The 20,833-nt window shown below is 38.6% G+C and overlaps 2 protein-coding genes and 1 long non-coding RNA gene across 3 annotated transcripts; all 3 read left to right on the top strand.

The window, feature by feature from the left end:
• The first annotated feature begins 564 nt into the window (after positions 1-564).
• pdha1a (pyruvate dehydrogenase E1 subunit alpha 1a) lies at positions 565-9,441 on the top strand. Its single transcript, XM_044221611.1, has 11 exons — positions 565-721; positions 2,152-2,220; positions 2,330-2,503; positions 2,847-2,973; positions 3,090-3,181; positions 4,350-4,442; positions 4,841-4,996; positions 5,444-5,515; positions 5,603-5,670; positions 6,273-6,381; positions 7,321-9,441. The coding sequence occupies exons 1-11, from the start codon at positions 674-676 to the stop codon at positions 7,483-7,485; spliced, it is 1,173 nt and encodes a 390-aa protein (XP_044077546.1). The 5' UTR covers positions 565-673; the 3' UTR covers positions 7,486-9,441.
• A 3,821-nt stretch (positions 9,442-13,262) lies between these two features.
• Positions 13,263-16,606, top strand: LOC122887919. The gene is made up of 3 exons (XR_006380635.1): positions 13,263-13,326; positions 15,589-15,740; positions 16,514-16,606. It is a non-coding gene; the product is annotated as an uncharacterized LOC122887919 (long non-coding RNA).
• Positions 16,607-16,858: 252 nt separating this feature from the next.
• On the top strand, positions 16,859-20,159 carry LOC122887917. The gene is made up of 8 exons (XM_044221609.1): positions 16,859-17,044; positions 17,232-17,790; positions 17,991-18,230; positions 18,395-18,518; positions 19,045-19,150; positions 19,281-19,519; positions 19,648-19,806; positions 19,951-20,159. The coding sequence occupies exons 1-8, from the start codon at positions 16,970-16,972 to the stop codon at positions 20,075-20,077; spliced, it is 1,629 nt and encodes a 542-aa protein (XP_044077544.1). The 5' UTR covers positions 16,859-16,969; the 3' UTR covers positions 20,078-20,159.
• The last annotated feature ends 674 nt before the right edge of the window (positions 20,160-20,833 follow it).

Here is a 20,833-nt window from a genome sequence, read left to right as displayed (position 1 = left end):
CATTGCCCACATAACATATAAAACATAATATTTTCCTTATTTGGTGTAATAACAATGCTTTATGGTAATTTCTGTATTTTGTCACCCTCATCAAATGTGCAAGCTCAGTTTGTGGCAAAGGGAAAGCCATTTCAGTACTTTCCTACATACTGGTTCAGTATGTAGGATCCGGTATTAGTTAGGTCAGAAATAATAAAATAACATCATTATTATAATAATAATTACAATAACTATTATTATTAATTTTATTGTTATTAAGTGAAGTGAAGTGAAAGGACCTGTAACGTAAAAACCCACATTATTTATGTATTCTATTTAATTTAAAAATGAGTTATTCTTTCATACATGTGTTGTCATATTTGTCTGTTTTTTAATCAGGCAGTCTCATTGAAATTAAGATCTCTTTTCCAAGAGAGACCTGAGAACAAGAACATTCAAAAGAACACAAACAAAAACAGAATCAACACAACTACACAATAAACAAGGTCATTAATTCAAACTGTCACAAGAATCATTGAAAACTTCAGACCAGAGGAGAAGTGGTGGCAGTAGCGTGTTTGCTGCCGTTATTGAAGCCAGAGAAGAAGAAGAGTGAGCGGAGCCGGAAGTACAGAGCTTGACAGAAGGACAGAGCCGTGCGGTGCAGCGACTGTGGTGCGTTAGCTCAGGGAAGATGCTGACCAATATCTCTAACGTGCTGAGAGCTGGCGCTCAGAGAAATGTAAGTACACACATTTTAAACTATGAGCGGTCTTAGCCAAACACTGCATTGCAGTCTCCCTCTTAAACCTCCAGTGTTTACCCAAAACAAGACTGTCATCGCTGTGCTGACCTTGTAAGGCCGAATGATAGCTTGTTTGGCTAACACAGCTAGTCTGCACAACAATCTAAACTCTTTATCAAAGCTTCAGTGTTTTGGTAAGTAAAGGAGGCCCAGTCCTTAAATTGTCCTTAGTTAATAAAGTTTTACGTAGTTTAACTCTTTGGTTTTCATTATGGGGTCAGGGGCTGTTTTTTCACAGCTGTTTGAAGACAGTTGACAGCAAGCGTTAAGTTAGTAACTTGCTAAAAAACTAGGGGAAAATGGCAGAACCTTGAAAAAATTTGAATCTTATTTTTATTGTCATTTTTTATATTGTCCATTCTGATTAGTTTTTCTGCTCACATAATGAGATACCGTTCCTTATAAAGACTTTTCTAAAAATTGTAGTCCAATTTGATTTGATTTACCTGCAACAATTAGTTATGTCAGTTTAAAGCCCTTTTATTACATATTTTCCTAAGTTGGCAGCTCAAATTATCAGAGCATTAGTTAGGAGGTCCTTGAGGATTTCCTAAGATGTCCCAACAAACTGTGGAAAGGTTAAATACAGTTATACTTGAATTAACTGTATTAGGATTTATCACAATGATGAATACAAGTGGGGTTTATTGCCCGATGTTTGTCTGTTGAGCTGCACTTAAAAATAAAAAGGCAGTTTGTTTAATTAACAGTATTATTGTTTTTTCACACCATTCTGATTATTGTTATTTGGGCCAGGGTATTGTGCCGTTAGATACAGTATGCTGTCTAACATGGACTGGAGCTGTATATGGATATTAGTTATATTTTATGAGGCATTTATTTTTTACCAATATCTTTGCGTGCGTTCTGTCAGAAGCAGTGTTTATTTCTGCTCTGCTGGTTCAACAAACATTATGTGGCTCTAAACGGTAGCAGATTTTAGGTCTGGGTGTCAACCAAATTGAGTATCAAAAACTGTCAAGTTCTGAAAGCTGCCATCAAATGTTTGACTAATACTGAACATACTAAATGACTCATTATCTTGTTTACTCATTGTGGGTCAGATAGTTCCTGATTTAAATCAGTATTTTGCAAATTTTAGACTATTTTATTTAGACAAAGTTTTAGTGCAACTGATTGTGTTTAGACTACATGTAATATATGAGAACTTATGGTTATTTGTTAAATGGAAAAAAGGATTTTGTTGAAAAACATGTTCATATATTTTAAAATAAGAAAGAAAGTATTATTGATACTGAAACTCAGGTGCTTTATTGGCTCTATTATAGAAATTGTCATACTTTAGCAGATTAGAAAGCTTTTGTATTTATTATTTTTGTTTTTTATTTCCTTCTCTCCCACATCAGGGAGTTGCAGTGGTCATGTCAGCACGCACATATGCTGACTTCACAACCCAGGCTTCCTTTGAAATAAAGGTAAGCTTCAAACACTCAGTTGTATTTTCTGCTAAACTGATCAACGCACATGGCAGTTTGTGAGTTATTTTGGGTATTTTTCTTTTTACTTTATTTTTCTCCCCTCTAGAAATGTGACGTCCACAAGTTGGATGAGGCCCCGGCCACTGAGGTGGTTATGACTCGTGATGAAGGTCTGCAGTACTACCGCACCATGCAGACCATAAGGCGTATGGAGCTGAAGGCAGATCAGCTGTATAAGCAGAAGATCATCAGAGGATTCTGCCACTTGTATGATGGCCAGGTTGAGTGCACTATAATTTTTCCTAAACTAAACAGTAAAAATATATGAACAATTTCACTTCAATGTTATAGTAGTGATTTATGTTTGCTGCTCTGGAAAGAATATTAAATGACATTAAAGTAATGTCTGCTTTAAAATACAACTGGATTACTTTAAAACTGATGCTCAGTGATTAGCATTATTTAAAAAGATCCATTCACGGGAAAACGTTTCAAAAATATAAATATAATAACTTTCTTAAACCTATCCCTTTTTGCTGTGTGGGTTCAGTCTTTTAGAGCACATCTCCACACATGTACACTCACATAGACATCATGTCAAGCTGTTTGTTTACTCCTTGTAGGAGGCCTGTGCAGTTGGTATTGAAGCAGGAATTAATTTGACAGACCACCTGATCACTGCATACCGTGCCCACGGCTACACTTACACCAGAGGAGGGACTGTGAAGGAGATAATGGCTGAGCTCACCGGTGAGTCTGCAACACTGAGACACTGTGACATTTTAAGCTGCATGATGCAAATCGTTCTTCTGTTTTTCTTTCACCTCAGCCTCTTATGCCTGCATGTTTTTGTTTTTAATTTACAGGCAGAAGAGGAGGTATCGCAAAGGGAAAAGGAGGCTCTATGCACATGTACTGTAAGAACTTCTATGGAGGAAATGGAATTGTCGGAGCTCAGGTATATCACCAAAGTCTAATAGCAGGGTGAATTGGTCAATTTATTATTTATTTTCTTTGTGCCACATGCTCTCTGAACTCATGATTCAATCATGGAATGTACCGATTCACATGCTGTGGGTTTACTGTAAACATAAATGTACTGTACATGTCCTACCAGTATGCTGTCAGTTTGATGTAATTGTGATAATTCTTATAAGGGCTGAACGCAGGTATAATTTGAATCAGAATCAGAAATACTTTATTGATCCCCGAAGGGGGAAGTCTTTTGTTACAGCCGCTCGCCTTTACGTCAGTGCACACAGGAATAGAAGTACTAGCAAAAAATATAATACACTATAATAAAGGTCAGAAAATAAATTAAGTACCAAGTGGGTATAAGTATACAATAAAATAAGTGTGAAGTACCAAGTGGGTTTACCGGTTGATTATGATAATAATACGGTAATATTATGTGGATCTGGTTTGATAGTGTTTACTGATATTGTGGAAATAAAGGAATGTGACATCGGCCATAAATTTGCTTATCTGTGCCTGCATATTCTATAATGGCCTGGCTGGTGCTCCAGTTTTGCTAAAAATATTTGCAAGAAACCAAGAAGAACAAAAGAAAGAGAAAGAAATTCTTGATGATTTCTAAATGAACATGAGGCACCACTCAGACTAATGACATTATGTTAAGTGCCAAACAAATTTAAAAATGGGGTGCAGCGAACGGAAGCAGGAGAGGACAGCAAAACAATTATTTGCCACAGGAAGTTAGCAAATTTGGATTCTGGACTCTGGATTAACTGGATTCATTTCCTTGCTTTACATCAACCTGTAATATGGAATCACAACTAAATGGTAAAAATTGGTATCAGATTACACCATACACTCAAGTCGCATAAAAGATAATATTTGCTTTGTTAAAAAGATTTACGCAAAACATATCCTGCCATGTTATTCTGTATGATACAATACAATTTGTTTTGATGTATTTCATATTTTAATTTCTATGGAAGGATTGTAACCTTTCGGCTGATGAGCCCACTGAAAAATGTGTGATGTCTGTATCAACATACGACTCTGTGTTTCATTAAGCAGCTTCTTGTAATGTTTTTTAAACAAGCGCTTTATACATTAAGATTGTTATAATGTAACCCCTGACATCTCTGAATTCTCCTCAGGTTCCCCTGGGTGCTGGTGTGGCTCTGGCCTGCAAGTATCTGGGCAACAACGAGCTGTGTGTCAGTCTCTATGGTGACGGTGCTGCCAACCAGGTATGGCACAGAAATCACTGCGGTCTAGCTGTGTTTAATTACTGGATGGGATCAAAAACAGCATTGTTCAAAGTAGCGGACGGTCTTTCTCCAATGAAGAAGGTTTAATTCTGCTAATGTACTTCATAAACATCCATTCATCTCTCTGCAAAGAACATCTTGTGGAAGCGCTGTGTGCCATCATGGGTGGACTAGCAACTTTATTAATAGATACATTACATTGAACTGAAGTTAGACCATGCACGTGTTGTTGAATACGTTTAATAGTCTGTTTCTCTACTTTTGAATCAGAGCTGCTACTGATCCTATAGACATCCTGTAACTGAGCTAACCTAGGCTGCTCAAGGCAGGGACATAAAGTTAGCCACGTTAAAAAAAATCCTTTGTTTATGTCACAGGGTCAGATTTTTGAAACCTACAATATGGCAGCACTTTGGAAGCTGCCCGCCATCTTCATCTGTGAGAACAACAGGTATGGCATGGGCACATCAGTGGAGCGAGCTGCAGCCAGCACAGACTACTTCAAGAGAGGGGACTACATCCCTGGTCTCCGGGTACTGTTCTTACTCATGTCTTTAAACCATCTTTCCCACTGATAAAACCGACTATACAATAGAATTAATAGATGTTATTTAACTATTTTTGCACAGCTATGTTTTAATTTGTAAATTTTAACAAGATATTTATGGTAATAACAACATCATAACATTGCTTTGGAAAAATGTGTCTGCCAAATGAATGTAACGTAACATAATACCTACCTAGTACCACTCCAGACTTCCATATACAATACTGTACCCTGTATATACAGTAGCCTTAAACTTCTGAGTTTATCACTCATTCATTCCGTCCACCTAGTAATGAATAAAGAGTGTTTGTTAGTGAGTGTTGTTGTCCTTTTGCTGTCCATATGATCAGTTCAGTATAAATTATTATAATGTATTTCCTGAAAGGGGCACATAGTAATTCAATGAAATTTGGGATATTGTTTTTGTGTCCAGGTGGATGGGATGGATGTTCTGTGTGTTCGGGAAGCAACCAAGTTTGCAGCTGATCACTGCAGATCTGGGAAGGTGAGTTAAAAACACTGAATTATATTAAGCAGGAAATGTGGTTGTCATTTTCTCAGCTAAATAATCTTTGTCCTACCTTTTGAACAGGGTCCCATTCTCATGGAACTTCAGACCTACCGCTATCATGGACACAGTATGAGTGATCCTGGTGTCAGGTACATGATCACAGTTCCTGACCTCTGTAAAGTTTCATTTGTTACAGTTTAAATATTTGCTGTAACTGATTACTATAACTCTTTCTTGATTATCTTTAAAGCACTTTTATGAATTAATTGATTTATTAATAACAATTTTTATTTATGTATTAATAACAATCTGACCTACGAATGTTATCCTCACTGTGCTGCTGCCCCTTGCTTCTGCCACTGTCCCACAGTAGTTTTCATGTACTCTCCCTCCCGCTGTAGTGTCCTTGCACAGCCTAGGGATGGACTGAACACCGACACTATATTGCTATTGGCTTTGGCAGACTAAATGCCTGGCTTAAATAAAACAGAAGGAATTTCTCTGATGAGAAATGTAAACACACCACAAATCATAGCAAAGTTACTTAAATTTTGTTCTATTGATTGGTTTTACAGAATGACCCCCAAATCAATTATCCTCATATTAATAGTTGTTAGTGAAAGTAATGTATTGCTGGTAATCAAGATTTTCAAATACTCAAGTTGTAGCACTTGAATTTGGTGTCAGCTCTAAAAAATGATTGTATTAGTTCATCCCTACAACATCCCTGCACCAATCTCTCCCCTTTCAGCTACCGCACACGTGAGGAGATCCAGGAGGTCCGCGGTAAGAGTGACCCTATCTCAATGCTGAAGGACCGCATGCTCAGCAACAACATGGCCAGCGTGGAGGAGCTCAAGGTAGCAAATATTTTCAGTTTGTAAAGTGAAAAAAATGCTGCTATGGCAAGTTGTCCCTTGAAAACATTCACATTTCAGTATCACAATTTTTTTAAATTTCGATTTTTAAACCTTTTTCATCCATGTGTCCCACCATGGGTTTTCAACAAGACTGTTGATTTGAATAATTCCAGTTGTGTTTTGGGTAATGGGATTGAATCCACATATTAACAAAATAATCAGCCAAACATTCTGAGGTGGTCATGAATGCAGCTAACCACATAAACAACATATAAGTGCAAAACATCTACATGCAATGCATCTAGAAAACACGAGCAGTACAATATTAGAGAAATAAATAATGTGTTATAGTCACTTTTTGAGTCAGGACTGTGAATATTATATGAGGAAGTGAGCTTCATACTTTAGGAAGGGGAAACAATTTTTAAAGATTGTGCTCTAGAGACAGTACACAAATAATGTTATTTGTTAACTGGTTGCTGATAGAATTATTTGATAAAATGCAGTAAAACCATTTATGACAACAACATGTCTTTCTACAACTAAAGCACTTGCTGGAAAGACATTTATTTTATATGTCGAGGTAATTGGTGGCCATTTAAAATAGCTGTTGAGTATTATTGTCATAATCCAAAAAATACTTACGATGACATCCTCAAGATTGTTTTATCACCAAATGCACAATACCATTCCTTCAGCTGTTTGGATACACTGGCTGTGATTAGGGAATATAACACATTTGTGACAGAATTTAGCATTTTAAAAATTAACAACATGGAGCTTTAAAAAAGCACATGATTTCTGCTGCAGCCCTCTTTTGTGTTTTTTTTCTAATTGAACAGTACACCTGCTTAACTAAATGTCCTTGGTTGTGTAGATGTACTGTAAATGTCAGACAGCAAACTACTATAATCTGCCTTACCTGTGTTGTGTCTGTAGGAGATTGATGTGGAGGTGAGGAAGGAAATTGAAGATGCTGCTCAGTTTGCCACCACGGATCCTGAACCCCCACTGGAAGAACTGTGCAACCATATGTTTTACAACAATCCACCCCTGGAGGTGCGCGGCACAAACCCGTGGAGCAAGCTGAAGTCTGTTAGCTAAATTTTTTTTCATCACCTCATCCACCCTATTATATATTAACCCCCTTGCCCCTCACATATACGCACACATCATAAAATGTACCATAAAGTAGTGCCTCAGACCCAGAGCTTAAAGCATCAAGAAGTAATTTAATTCCATTTTAACAACAGAGACCATATTCACAAAGAAGTTCTGAGAATAACACTGTATGCAGGCACAGTCAAAGATATCTTGGACTTGAAAGTTATCAGTGCTACATAAATTATCACAGTAAACACAAAGCCTTAGAGAGGGAAATGTAAGTTGGGTAATCTTCGAATTTTTTTGGTGTTCAAAACCTTGATTGCATTTGTCACAGTAATACAATAGCCTCATGAAATTCTGTCCCATATTTATTATATTTTTCATAAGAATATTAAACTATTTGCCAATTCACCACATTGTAGTGAAGAACATGCACCAAAAGATATAAATTAATTCCTGTGATTATTTTATTTTAGAGGGAAGCTCAAGAAATGAATTAAGTTACTGTATTTTAAGCATATTGGGTTCTCTTAACATTAAGCTCTTATCATTTTGTATCTTCAGAAGGTTTTGTAAATCTGGCTCCAAGGGAATATATTTAGTAGAATCTAAATTTGCTTGTTTGATGATTATCTCTGGTCACTGGTGAGGTGTGATTTAAGCAAATGTCCATCCATCACGGATCTCATAAAGAGACTGTCTGACCTGTAAAAGAAAAAAAAAGACTATGTACTCTTTATACTTAAGTGTACGAGATAAACCATTCAGTTTAAGTTAACTAGTTCTTGTCTTTTTTTTATTTAACCCCCCTTGTTACAAAGACGCCATCAAAGGCATCAGGATAAAGACAACGTTCTCAATATGGCTCCATATGTTTTTCTTTCAATATACTGTATGTACGAGAGGGTGAAGAATACCAAGGGAAAGGTTTAAAATATTTTAATTTATCTTGCCAAACCAAACGTGCCTGGCAGATCTCGTGTTGTTTAGAGGATGAGTGTGTCGTCTCATGTTTGTGTCACACTCCAAGCTGAGCAGGTGATACTATGCATCTAAAAGCCAGATGTTTGAAGACGTGTTCACTGAGGGTTTTTGCATTCATATGGTTATTTTGCAGATACTCAGGTGCCTTTTGAGTTTCATGGCACAAACATAAACCGCTCATTTTCATATATTTGCTGAAGCTCTTTTTCATTTTCTGATGTACATGTATGACGATATTTATTATCCTAAATATTTACACTCAAAATGACCACAAGCTGAACCAACTATTACTGCAACAACGGTGAACATAAACATAATGACTTTTAGTCAAGAGTGCATTCATCAGCTAAGCTCCATTGTTCGCCTTGATTTTCCAAATCAAAGAGAGATGTTGGGTTAAGTATTGTTGGTTCAACTGGGAGAGCGTCAGCTTTATGTGCCACTTGTATGTTTTGCTCAGAAGGTATTTTGTGATATTTTGACATGTCTGCAGTGGTACATTATTGGCTCAAATGCACAGGGATACATGGACATTTTGAATTTCAGTCTGTTTTTTTCTTGTCAAGTACTTGAACACATTATTGTGGAAAAAATGTCTGCACTGACACATCAGGTAGCAAAATAAAAACAACCTGCATAACCTGCATGTACTGTTAGCGGCAAGCTGCCATGTTCATTTTCAATCATTAGTATTGATAAACATTGTAACAATGCTTGTAACCCTTTAAAGGGTACCGGAAGGGTCTTTTCTCTGTAATGTGAAACATATTTGGTCAAATAAGAAGACAGACTAAAATTTAAAATGTCAATACCTGTCTTAATACAACTGAAAATGCCTACAGTGTGAATATTTAGTATGTTGTATTAAACTGTTGCATTGAAGGTGGGAGATGACGAAGGGAAACGCTAAATGGTAACATTGGTTTTATGTGTGCTCACATTGTAATAAAAAGACTGTAAGGTACTGTATTTCTGTTCGTCTTTGTATGTACAGCTGTCATTGCTCGTTTCTGGAAAGTATTGATTGGTCTATAACTGCAATAGGGCATGGCTTTCAACTGAATACCTTTTTAATTTTGTGGAACCATTCCAGTAGAGGTAGCACCCTTGCTCTTTTTTGGACATCTGAATATTTTATTTTAGTTTTCGTTACTGCTGATTCCAGCCAAGATTCTTCTGGGTTAGGGAGGATTAGAAGTCCCATGTCAAGTGACTTCAATAAAGTAGTAAAGTCACCAGCTATGAGAATACCTTCAAAGTTGTTTTGCAAGTCAATTTGAGTCTGATGTGATTAAATTTGTGAGGTGGGTCTGATTCAAATGCACATCTTTGATCAAGCCATTATTCTTACAACTGATATTTGGCTGATTTGTTAAATTAGTATCAGGATAACAGTGAATGGTCTGTTTCCAAGCTACAAATAATTCATTTTTGATAACTAGAGGGAAGAAAATAGACAACAAAAGAACCTCATGAAGGGCCTTGGTAGCCTTAAGGCTACTTAAACATCAAGAAAAACAAGATAACAGCTACATGGCCTTCCCATTGAAGGCTGCGTTCTTGAATCTGATATACTTAAGTTCAGAATTTACTTGCCTTTGAGCTCTGGTGTGGTCCATGCAATTTTGGTTTAGTACCATTTGTTTACTTTGTTTAGATATTTACTAAACAGCTGACCACTTCACACTGGAACTGGTGTACGAACAGTTTTATATATGGGCAGAGAGTGACTGGAAAAAAAACAAACAGAAAAAAACCCAGAAAAAAGTGGCTAAAAGCCACATAGAGCTGCAGACCAAGGTGTTGATTCTCAGTGGAAGTAGCAATACACACTTGTAGTGCTCCATCGTGAGTTACAGGGCCCTGCTAGTGTCCAGTCCCAGACCAAGTCTCCAACCCCTCAGACACCAGATCTTTTTTGAGACACCATGCTGAGCCATCTTCCCCCCTATAGTTGCCCCTCAGGCAGCCACAGTTCTATATTTTTATAATAATTTACTTTTAAATAATGAGTTAATTCAAAGTGTGATCAGGAGAAAATGTGTTACATTGAGGTAATTATATAATCAAGGTGTCATCTTCAGGTAATGGGCTTAAAAACTAAATATTACAAAGAACTAGGAAATATTACAAGGAATGATGGCTGCCTCTCAGCATCTGTAAGTGACATCTCCCTGCAAAATAGCTCATTTAAACCTTTTTTAGATTCTAATCTTTATACATGTGCTAAATTTAAAGTAGTGTTTGTTTGGTTTTAGTTCACTCCTTTGCATGGTGTTCAGAGTATGCAGGGTTTTCTGGTCTTGCCTGATCTACAAGTAGCCTAGGGATTCTTTACACATAATTAGACCCCTATACACAGCTCATTTACATTAAATAAAATGTATGTTCCTTACATATTGCTGAATGAAACTATAGTGATGTGAGGCAATTGCTTCAAAGCAGGTGGTCCCTTTTTGTTACTTGCCTTAAAAAAGTGTGTATCATTCTCACTGATGTGGTATAAAGCAAAGAAAGAACAGATGAACTGCCTTATATGTCATGAATCCTGTATCACATAAGCAAGTCCTGTAAATTATAAATGCCAAACTCAAAGCAGTTTTTCACTCCTTTTTTACAGGTGAGAAATTGTGCAATCAGACAATTTCATGCCAAAACAAAATAAAGAAAGAAATAATATTAATTTCTAAACTTTTCTTTCTTTCCAAATCTTTGTCAATATGTTTGTTTGACAGTGTATCTTACCACAGGCATGTTCTCAACTTTTTATGTGTGGGGAGTGACCAGACCAGAAAGATGACTTGGCTGTGAAGAATAAAGACTATAATGTTACCCAAGGAGAATTAGTTGATTTGCACTTCATGATGCTTAAAACTCTGGATCCTACACTTCCCATAATGCAACTATTTAGCCTCTTTCATTCCACCTTCTCTGCCTGGTTAATACTCATGTCTTTCACACTTCCTACCACCAGTTTGTAACACAGGTTTTCTGTTAAACATTTGAAGTCTCCAAGCCCAAGCTGAGACAACCTCTGGTAATATCACTTTGAGTTATTTTCTGAGATTTTATAGTAGCTCCCTCAAGAGTCCAAGATATTACACAACTGTTTTCATGGGCAGCGTGAACTTATGTTCAAATAAAACCCTCTTCTGGTGTAGAATTGGTGGTAAAGATATTAATCTTGCAACTGTTTGCATGTAGTACATTTTGACAGTATTTATGCATGAGTTTTACAGAGAGAGATCTGTGTCTGTGTTCCACAGGGTCAGGTTATTGAAACCTTTAACATGGCAGCTCTTTGGAAGTTGCCATCATTTTCATCTGTGAGAAAAACAGGTATGCTAAGCAACACTGATGGAGCGAGCTTCTGCAAGCACAGACTACAAGAGATGAGGCTTCATTCCTGGTCTCAGGGTACCATTCTTAATTTTTTCTTTTAACATTTCTTTTTGTCTGCATGGTTGTTGTCTAACCATGGTCTTCAAGAGTCAAACTTGATCATCAATCATGTTTTGGCCACTAGGCGGCAAATGAACTCCAACATAAAGCGACAGACACAAAGTCCTGACATATTATCACTTTATATGGCCTGTACATTTTCTATATCCATGTCAGGGATCTAAAATGCTTTCCTTCTGGTGGAAATCTGTGCAAACATGTGGGTTTGTGTTTAGGTGGATGGTGGACATTCTGTGTGTTTGTGAGGCCACCAGGTTTGCAGCTGATCGCTGCCGATCTGGGAAGGTGAGTTAACAGCTTTTCTTTTTAGATGGTGTTGTTATTTGTTATATGTTTCATATATTTATTTAATTTCTCTCTTCCTTGTGCTGTAACTCCACTTGTACTCAGGGTCCCATCCTTCTGGAGCTTAAGACTTACTGTTTTCTTAGACATTTTGAGGGCAATGCTCAACAGAGGTAAAAGCCCATATGTGCTCATATACTTTTATAAATGTTTTCATTTTTTGTATTTTTGTGTCACTGTTATTCATCAAAGTGACGCTGCAGTGTGTTTGTTATATTGTTATAGTTTCATGAGGAAGATGATGATGGTAATAATGATGAAGGTTATTACTGTAGCCTACTATGGCTAGCATTGTTTTCAATCACTCAAAGACTCTTTAGACCTTTTATGTGTATACAGGCTGTGCAAATCAGGTGGGTTTTCACTCCAAATTGCCCATAGTGAACGTGTTCTGTGCATTTCTTTGCCTTTTGCCCAGTGCATGCTGGGATAGGCTCCATTTTGAGACAAGGCTGAATGAGGTGCAAAATGGCATGTATACATATGTGTGTATTTTTTCTACTCTACTACTGTTACTGCTAAAAATAACTAATAACTTGAAGTATATAGCACTTTTGTGAACAGGATTATAATGCACAAGAGAGTAAACAAAGAGATGTTCTTTGTTTATTCTCTTGTGCTTTATAATATATACAGTGTATATATATATATTTTTGTTGTTTGTTTGTTTGTTTGTTTTGTTTTGTTTTTAATTTAGCAAATATTTGTTTATTTTCCAAATCAAACAACTATGTGAAAAGTTAAACCCAAATTTAGTAAATATTGAGTAAAATCCAACAATCAGTAAACAATTGTGAAACCATAAGTATTCTTTCTTGCTTTTTACATGTAGCATTTAAGTGTCATTAATCTGGGTGAGTAAATAGAGACTAAGATATTTATAATTAATAATTCAAGTTTAGCTCTTAGAATAAGTAATAGCTATAATGTCTTCCGCCTCAGCTATCGCTCACTGGAGGAGGTGGGGGAGGTCCGCAGAGAGAGTGATCCTATCTCAATTCTGAGGGGCTGTATGCTCAGCAACAACATGGCCAGCATGTAGGAAAGGTAGCAAATATTTTCAAACTGTGAAACTCTAAATGGTTTAAGCTAGTGTCTGAGATATATAAAGATTCATAGACTTGTAATCAGATTGAAGCCACAAGGCAGAACAGTTGGTATTGGAGGCAAATACACCTGATGAATTATCTATACATATTATAATATGTAATAAATTGTTGATTGTATTAAGATGAAGAAATTTTTTCAGTGTTTATGGAACTCTTTACATCAATCAGAACATCAATCCTGGGTGGCAGTATCTTTATAAAGTTGGACAAATATATAAAATCCAGTTGTAATATAACTCAGGACACTCAGTGCAGATCCAATCACTCAAACTATTCTTAACGGTGATTCACATTAGGCCTCATGATTTTTTGAGCTCACACTCTTGAGATGTTTGTCCTTTCCAAGACAACTTAGAGTCTGACTTCTTGAATTTGGGTTTCACGTAAGAGGCCCATCTCACAGTTTTAGATTAGATTCAACTTTATTATCATTGCCCAGAGTACAGGTCCTGAGACAATGAAATGCAGTTTAACATCCAACCAGATGTGCAAAAAGCAGTAAAGTGCAGAGTAATGTGTGTAAAATTAAAATTGTATGTATAGAGGTATATATAAATAAACAGTAAGGGGTAGATATGAATACGCTAAGATATATACAGTATGAACCAAAAGAAACATTTGCAGCAGTTACAGTGTGCAGTGCAGGTATGTAATATATAGTGCAGCTGTAAGTCAATTATATACAGAATAAACAGCTGGAGGAATGGTATGAATACAAGGTATACACTATAGATATAATATGTACAGTATAGACAGTGTCATAAATATGAATACACTATAGGTGAGATATATACAGTATGGACAGTAGTATAAAATATATGGGTATGTGAAAGTGTATATAGTGCAAGTAAGTAAGAATATGTACAGTAGTTTGGCGGTATTGTGTGAGCCAGCAGCCAGTGAGGCAGAGACAGTCCTAGAGCAAATGTTCAGGGGTGCAGAGTTCAGCAAGGCGACAGCTGAGGAAGAAGCTGTTCCTGAGCCTAGAGGACGGAGTCCTGTAGCGCCTCCCAGAGGGGAGAAGGGTAAACAGTCTGTGTCCGGGGGGTTGGGGAGAGGTGTCCCTGGCGATGCAGCACACCCTCCGCAGACACCGCTTGCACTGGACAGCCTCAAAGGTGGGGAGTGGAGATGATGCGTTGGGCAGTTTTCACCACCCTCTGCAGTGCTTTCCAGTGTGAGACAGAGCAGTTGCCGTACCATACTGTGATGCAGTTGGTAAGGATGCAGGTGCAGTGGTAGAAGACAACCACCGTTGTGTCATCTGTAAACTTCATAATGGTATTAGAACCACGTACAGGCGTGCAGTCGTAGGTGAAGAGAGCGTAGAGGGGAGGACTCAGCACGCAGGACTATGGGATGCCGGTGTTCAGGGTGAGGGTTGAGGAGGTGTGGTTGTCTAACCTAACAAACTGGGGTCTGTTGGTTAGGAAGTCCAGTATCCAGTTGCAGAGGGAGGTGTTGATGCCCAAGCCACTGCCTGTGGTGATCAGTTTGGAGGGGATGATGGTGTTGAATGCTGAACTGACGATGGAGGTGGTTTTAAAGCACATGGTGACAGCTGCTTGGGCCAGTGACAGGATGAAGATGACAGTCAAGACCTCAGTCAGCTGCCCAGCAGAGGTCCTGAGCACACATCCGGGGATGCCATCAGGGCCAGCAGCCTTACGTGCATTAATCCTGCTCAGTGCAGCACACACATCAGTGGGAGAGAGTGCGAGGGGCTGGTGGTCTGCGGGGAGCATAGCCGTGATTGCCGCCTCCTGGTTGTCCCTGTCAAAGCATGCATAAAAGCAGTGAACCAACCACTTATTGAACTCAACGTTAAACCTGAAGGAACCTCGCTAACTCTATAATGCGGCCTCATGGTGCACCTACTGACTTCGACCTCTCTGGTTCGGTGTGCAGTTACCGCGGGGATATCTCCCTGTTAAAAGAACAAACATTTAACAACATGCTACTCCACTTATCTTTCTTTGGCCACAGATTATACAACGGCTTCTTTACAAAGAGAAGCATCAATGATGGATTTCTTCTCTGTGACCAAGATCACTCTTATCTGCTGGTTAGACCTTCATCAAATTTCATAATAAGCTGAGGTTGTTGTTAGTTAGCCTGAACGCCACCTTGTGCTGATTAAAAACAGCTTTTTAAACTTTCTGTATGTTGTTTTTCTTTGCTCTGTGTCTGGCTGATGTAGGAGATCGATGTGGGGATTTTCAAAGACGTTGAAGAAGCTGCAGAGTTTGCCATTACAAACCCTGAACCCCCACTGGAGGACCTGTGTAACCACATCTTCTGCAATGATCCACCCCTGGATGTGCGTGGCACAAACCCATGGACCAAGTTGAAGTCTGTTAGCTGAAGTTTATTAACTCCTTCTTACAACCACTACAAACTCTTCTTTTGCAGTATGCAACATTTGAATACAGATCAGAAATGTATGAATCAGGGTACCCTAAACAGCTGTCTAAGACCCAGAACTAAATCATTCAGGTTCTGTGTTCTGTATCAGGAAGTAATTTTAATTTTACAGCCTAAATTACTAATATGTTATTTTCAAGTAATGTTTTACAGTGGTTTTCTGCACCTGGTAGCAGAAACACAACTTAATATGAAACGCAAAGCAAACTAACATTTACTCAATGTAGAAAATCCATCTCAAATACACAATTTTATGCTGGTTCACCCTATAAACATAAAAATAAGATGTTTTTTCGGGCAATATCAAATGAAGAAAGTACTCAGGAATTGCAAAGCATGTATCTTGTTTTGCATGGAGTCTTTTGCTTAATTTACAGTATGTTGTCAATGTAAAATTGTACAATTGAAATTTCAAGCATGTATGTTTTAATAACGCTTTGTAGGTCACTCAACATGGACCGATTTTCACAGAGCTAAACACACAAAGACATATGAAGCATCATGCAGACCAGCACTTACTGTTGCAGGTGTTAACCGTGGGTAGATTACGTTATCATGCTGTTGATGCATCTGTATTACCAAAACCACTCAGCAGATTCAGGTTAAGGCCCCATTACAGTGAGAGTTCATGTAAAGTATAAGAATACATTTTCTCTCTTTCTCCCAGAAAATTGATTCAAGCTGTTTAAATGTGATTATAGTAAACAGTCATGGAAATCAGGATTGGGGATGAAATACTCAAGGACTTACAGATGGATCAGTTGAAGAGAGAGTGGAAATGAATGTGAAAGAGCTTAATATGTGCAGAGGTGAGTGTGAGGTGAGACTGGATCAGGATTGTTCCTGTTCTTCCATTTGAACCACTTTTAGAGATACAATATAATATACATCTACTTATAATATTGATGTTTATTATACATGTATATAACCCACACACAGAGACACACAAACACTGACACACACAACAGAAGAGAATGTTCCTGGGTTCTACTGTATGTGACACCACATCTAATTGTGACATTCCATAGAACACGCTCATGCACTAACTGTAGAAGCCGGCACCTGTCAGTCACACACTCATCTGACTGACAGACAGTACTCACACTTGTTTCTACTTGTGGACAATTTAAAACTTTTGTTGTGTTTTTCTGGAAGTGATGGAGAATCGAGAAATATCAAACATCTTCCATCAATTTTGGAAGTGGACCCAGAGGAACCGTGATGACGGCGAAGTAAGCAACCAACTTGTCTGACCTTCCTTCTGTTCATATCTGAAGGTCTTTCATAGAGGCATACAGAGCAGTTGATTGCTCGAAAAACGTATCTGGCATCTTAGAAAAGCATTCTCATCTTTTCAACTCAACTGTAATTATTCCCAAGTTACTTACAAGGTTATTTTGTTGCACTTTATTTCCACAGCAAACTGGGGCTGAGAGGGCTGCATTAATTCAACACGCAGAAAGGCTGTGCGCTGCGGTGAAAGCCCGAAATGATGCTGTTCTGGAGAGACTGGGCCTCTCCGTTTTGGATGTCACCCTGCCCTCACCTCAACCACCAGCTTTTCCCAGAAGAGGTACAAAACCCTCTCGGCGAGGAAGGAGGATCAGCCCTCTTTTAGATGTATCTAGTTTGAACGTGGAGGACATCGACAGAAACCAGAAGAGTCCTGAAAGTTTGGATGAGGAGGATGACTCTTTCTGGGACAAGGTGCTTCTTGGTAGTCAGATGGCTGCACTTACATGTAAGGAGGCTCAGATGGCAAACAGAGACCAGAGCCCAACTGTATCCATCAGTTCTGTGTACAGCCTCAGCTCTGTAGATACTCACACACCCAACGAGCTGAGGGCCATTTCTCTGATTAGAAACCCTGTTGAGTTTACAACATTCAAACCAACTCCTCCTCCTCCTCGAGCTGTTCCACTATCCAGGAGAAGAGTCTCTCGTCTGCCTGTGTTTTCTGCCAAACTCAGTGGAGCAGGTCAGTTCCTCTAAAGACACACTGCTGAAAAGGGATATCTTTCTTTTGTGGAAACCACTGCTGTTTCTTCTCTGTCTTTTAAGTGTCTGTTGGACTCACACAGCATGGGATTTCTTTGCTTAAACCTTTGGATACAACACCTGCATTTAAAAGTACAGTAGAAATTTAAGTGATGCCTATTGTGCCATTAATCTCAACAGACAAGGAGGTCGCCGATGGATGTAGGCTCCAATCGGCTAAAAATAAGGTTGAGGCTATTGTGGAAAGACTGGAGCGCTTCCAGCTCCACTCCGTCCCTTCACCTCGGCCCCCAGTGGCTGCCAAGAGGACCCCTGTGGTGACGCCTTTGGCCCCAACCCCTCCAACAGTTCCCCAAACCAAGAGAAGAGGATCTCGACCCGGGAAGATCCTGCGCCCTGCAAAGGCTGTCAGTGGAGCAGGTAAGTTCTTCTATACACATCCTGAATAACTGTAGTACAAGCTGTGAATTTTTATTCATGGGGTTCTAGGTTATAGTCTTTTGTAAAGAGTTATAGTAGCTACACTAAGAACAATGCTTTGAATGAGAAGAAAGGTGAGTAAAGAGTATTTTGCTATTCACCAGGCAAGAAGACAACCAGTGACTGCACCCTCCAGACTGCAAATGATAAGAAGGTTGAGCTGCAGCCATTGACCAAACCTGCGGAGAGCCTGTCTCTTTGCTTCAAGCTGCTCTCCTCAGACGACTGGTAAGACACTGACACTAGAGAGCAGTCTGTTGTACCAGCTCAACGAACACTTGATCTTAAGTCAGGACGTTAACGTTGCAACTAGTTAGTCTGACATTAAACATGTCAGTTTGGCATCAATGCAATGCCTGCCAAAACCTTTTTACAGACTCTAGTGAGGAGCCAGTAAATATTGTGAGCTATAGACGGTGTAGTCCCTCATTCGTCCAGGAGTGTTCTATCGTAGAAAAGGTTTCAGCCGTAGTCATCTGGACACTGTTTTCAGAATCAAGACGTTTCGGATCCCATCTGGAAGTCATTCTCAATTGATGAATGACTTCCAGATGACTACGACTGAAACCTTTTTTACGATTGTGAGCTATAACTTATATCAGTTGGTGCAACATCTTAGTACAGAAGAAGAAGAAGCAGTAGAATAAAATTGCACTTAATCACAGTTTTTGCATATTTTGTAGTAACATTATTTGTGTTGTTCCTGAAGCGATGTACAGTGAGGTTAATTAATTCTTGTCACATAAACATACAGGATGAAGAAAATGGACGGCTTGAAAACCATGCAAGCTCTGGCGCAGCACCACGCAGAGACCCTGAAGACCAAACTCCATGAAGTGTGTCTGGCCCTCATTGAGGAGGTATTTTACACACTTTCCTCTTTGTACCTTTGTTTCCATATTTGTGTTTAATGCATTTTCATTTGCCTTCATGTGTCTATGAGTGTGCACACTGCAGTCTCGACTGATGATGTTAATTCTTACTATACAGGTGAAAAACTTACGCTCGGTAGTGTCATGTGAGGCTATGAACACCTTAGCTGAGCTATGTGTTCACCTCCAGAAGGCCATGGACCCAGAGGCAGAGGGAACAGGCCGAGCCCTGCTGCTGAAACTGGCACAGACTACAAATGCCTTTATTCATCAGCAGGCTAATCTTGCACTAGATGCCATGGTGCAAAACTGCAGCCATGGTCGGATTGTGAGCACTCTGTTGAACACAGGGCTGAGGTAAGAGGAGAGACAAGGCTGAATTCATTTTATCAGCACAAGCGTTAAAATGAAATGAAATAAAGTGAAATGAAACATAGTCACTTGATTTGTTTGTCTCATATTCCCCTGTCTTTGTCTTTCCTCAGCCACCGTTGTGTTGCAGTAAGAGGGAGCATGGCACAACACCTGCACCTGCTGGCTGACAGCCTTGGAGCAGCTGGCATCTTGACAGCAGGAAGGAGCTTCACTGGGCGCTTCCTTATTGCCGTTTCTAAAATGTCTGTGGATGCTGCACCAGAAGTGAGGTGGGTTATCAAGTTCTCTAAAATGAGTGCACAATTTCTCACAATTGTGTGATTTGTGGCTCTTGTTTGTTTGTTGAGTGTTTTCACAATCTTAACTTTATTTTTCTGAACATCATGCTAAATGAGAAACATATTTCTCTACAGGCACCACGGACAAATAATCCTCCAGGAACTAGCCCTCCACAAGGACTTTCTGAACCTGTGGACAAAGATTGTTCCTGAAAAAGAAAGACGATCTCTCAACAAGATCTTAAAGAAGGCCAAGAAATAAAATGGAGGAGATCTGCAATATTTCAGTGTTCCATATATTGCTATTGCTATTCTAGTTTTTGATAATAAATGTTTCAACAAAATTATTGTCTTTTCAAATGTTTATGAAAGATACTTTTTGAGTTGGCTCAAAAATAACCTGCAGTACTGAGTGTGTCCAGACCGGCTGCCAGATATAGAAAATGCAGAGGATACTCCATAATTTTAGTTGAACAATTTTTGGTGATTAATAGATGAATCTGCAGGGATGAGGATACAATCACAGAAAGATAAAAGGTTTTAGAGACAAGCTGCTCAGAGAAAGTGGCATACGATATTATAGTGTATAGACATAATACACTTGGACTTTTGTCCAAGTGTATTATGTCTTATGTCTGTATTATGATCTATTATGTGACTATTAGAAACCTTTTAATAGATGTGAAATTATTAAGGTGAGGTTAGGACATTTTTTTTAAAAAGTAGCTACATAAAGGGTAGGGCTACATAAAGTCCCAGCAACGGATGCTGCAGGGTCTGAGGCTGCAGTCACATCTCCAAGACAGTTAATATTGATATAGATACAGTATAGACCTCCAGTGAAGAGAACAATCTATCTAAAATAACATTTCAGATCAGACTAGATTAGAAATTACTGAGAAAAAAAGAAAAGAGATAATAATGGCAACATTACAAAAATAAGACAGTAAACCAGCTAATGATTGTGATCATGTACTGATAGTGTGCAGGAAATATGTAGCAGGGAGACAGAGAGGAA

The sequence above is a fragment of the Siniperca chuatsi genome, linkage group LG14 (genome assembly GCF_020085105.1).
Source record: "Siniperca chuatsi isolate FFG_IHB_CAS linkage group LG14, ASM2008510v1, whole genome shotgun sequence".
Lineage (NCBI taxonomy): Eukaryota > Metazoa > Chordata > Actinopteri > Centrarchiformes > Sinipercidae > Siniperca > Siniperca chuatsi.
This window is presented reverse-complemented; position numbering and strand designations above follow the sequence as displayed.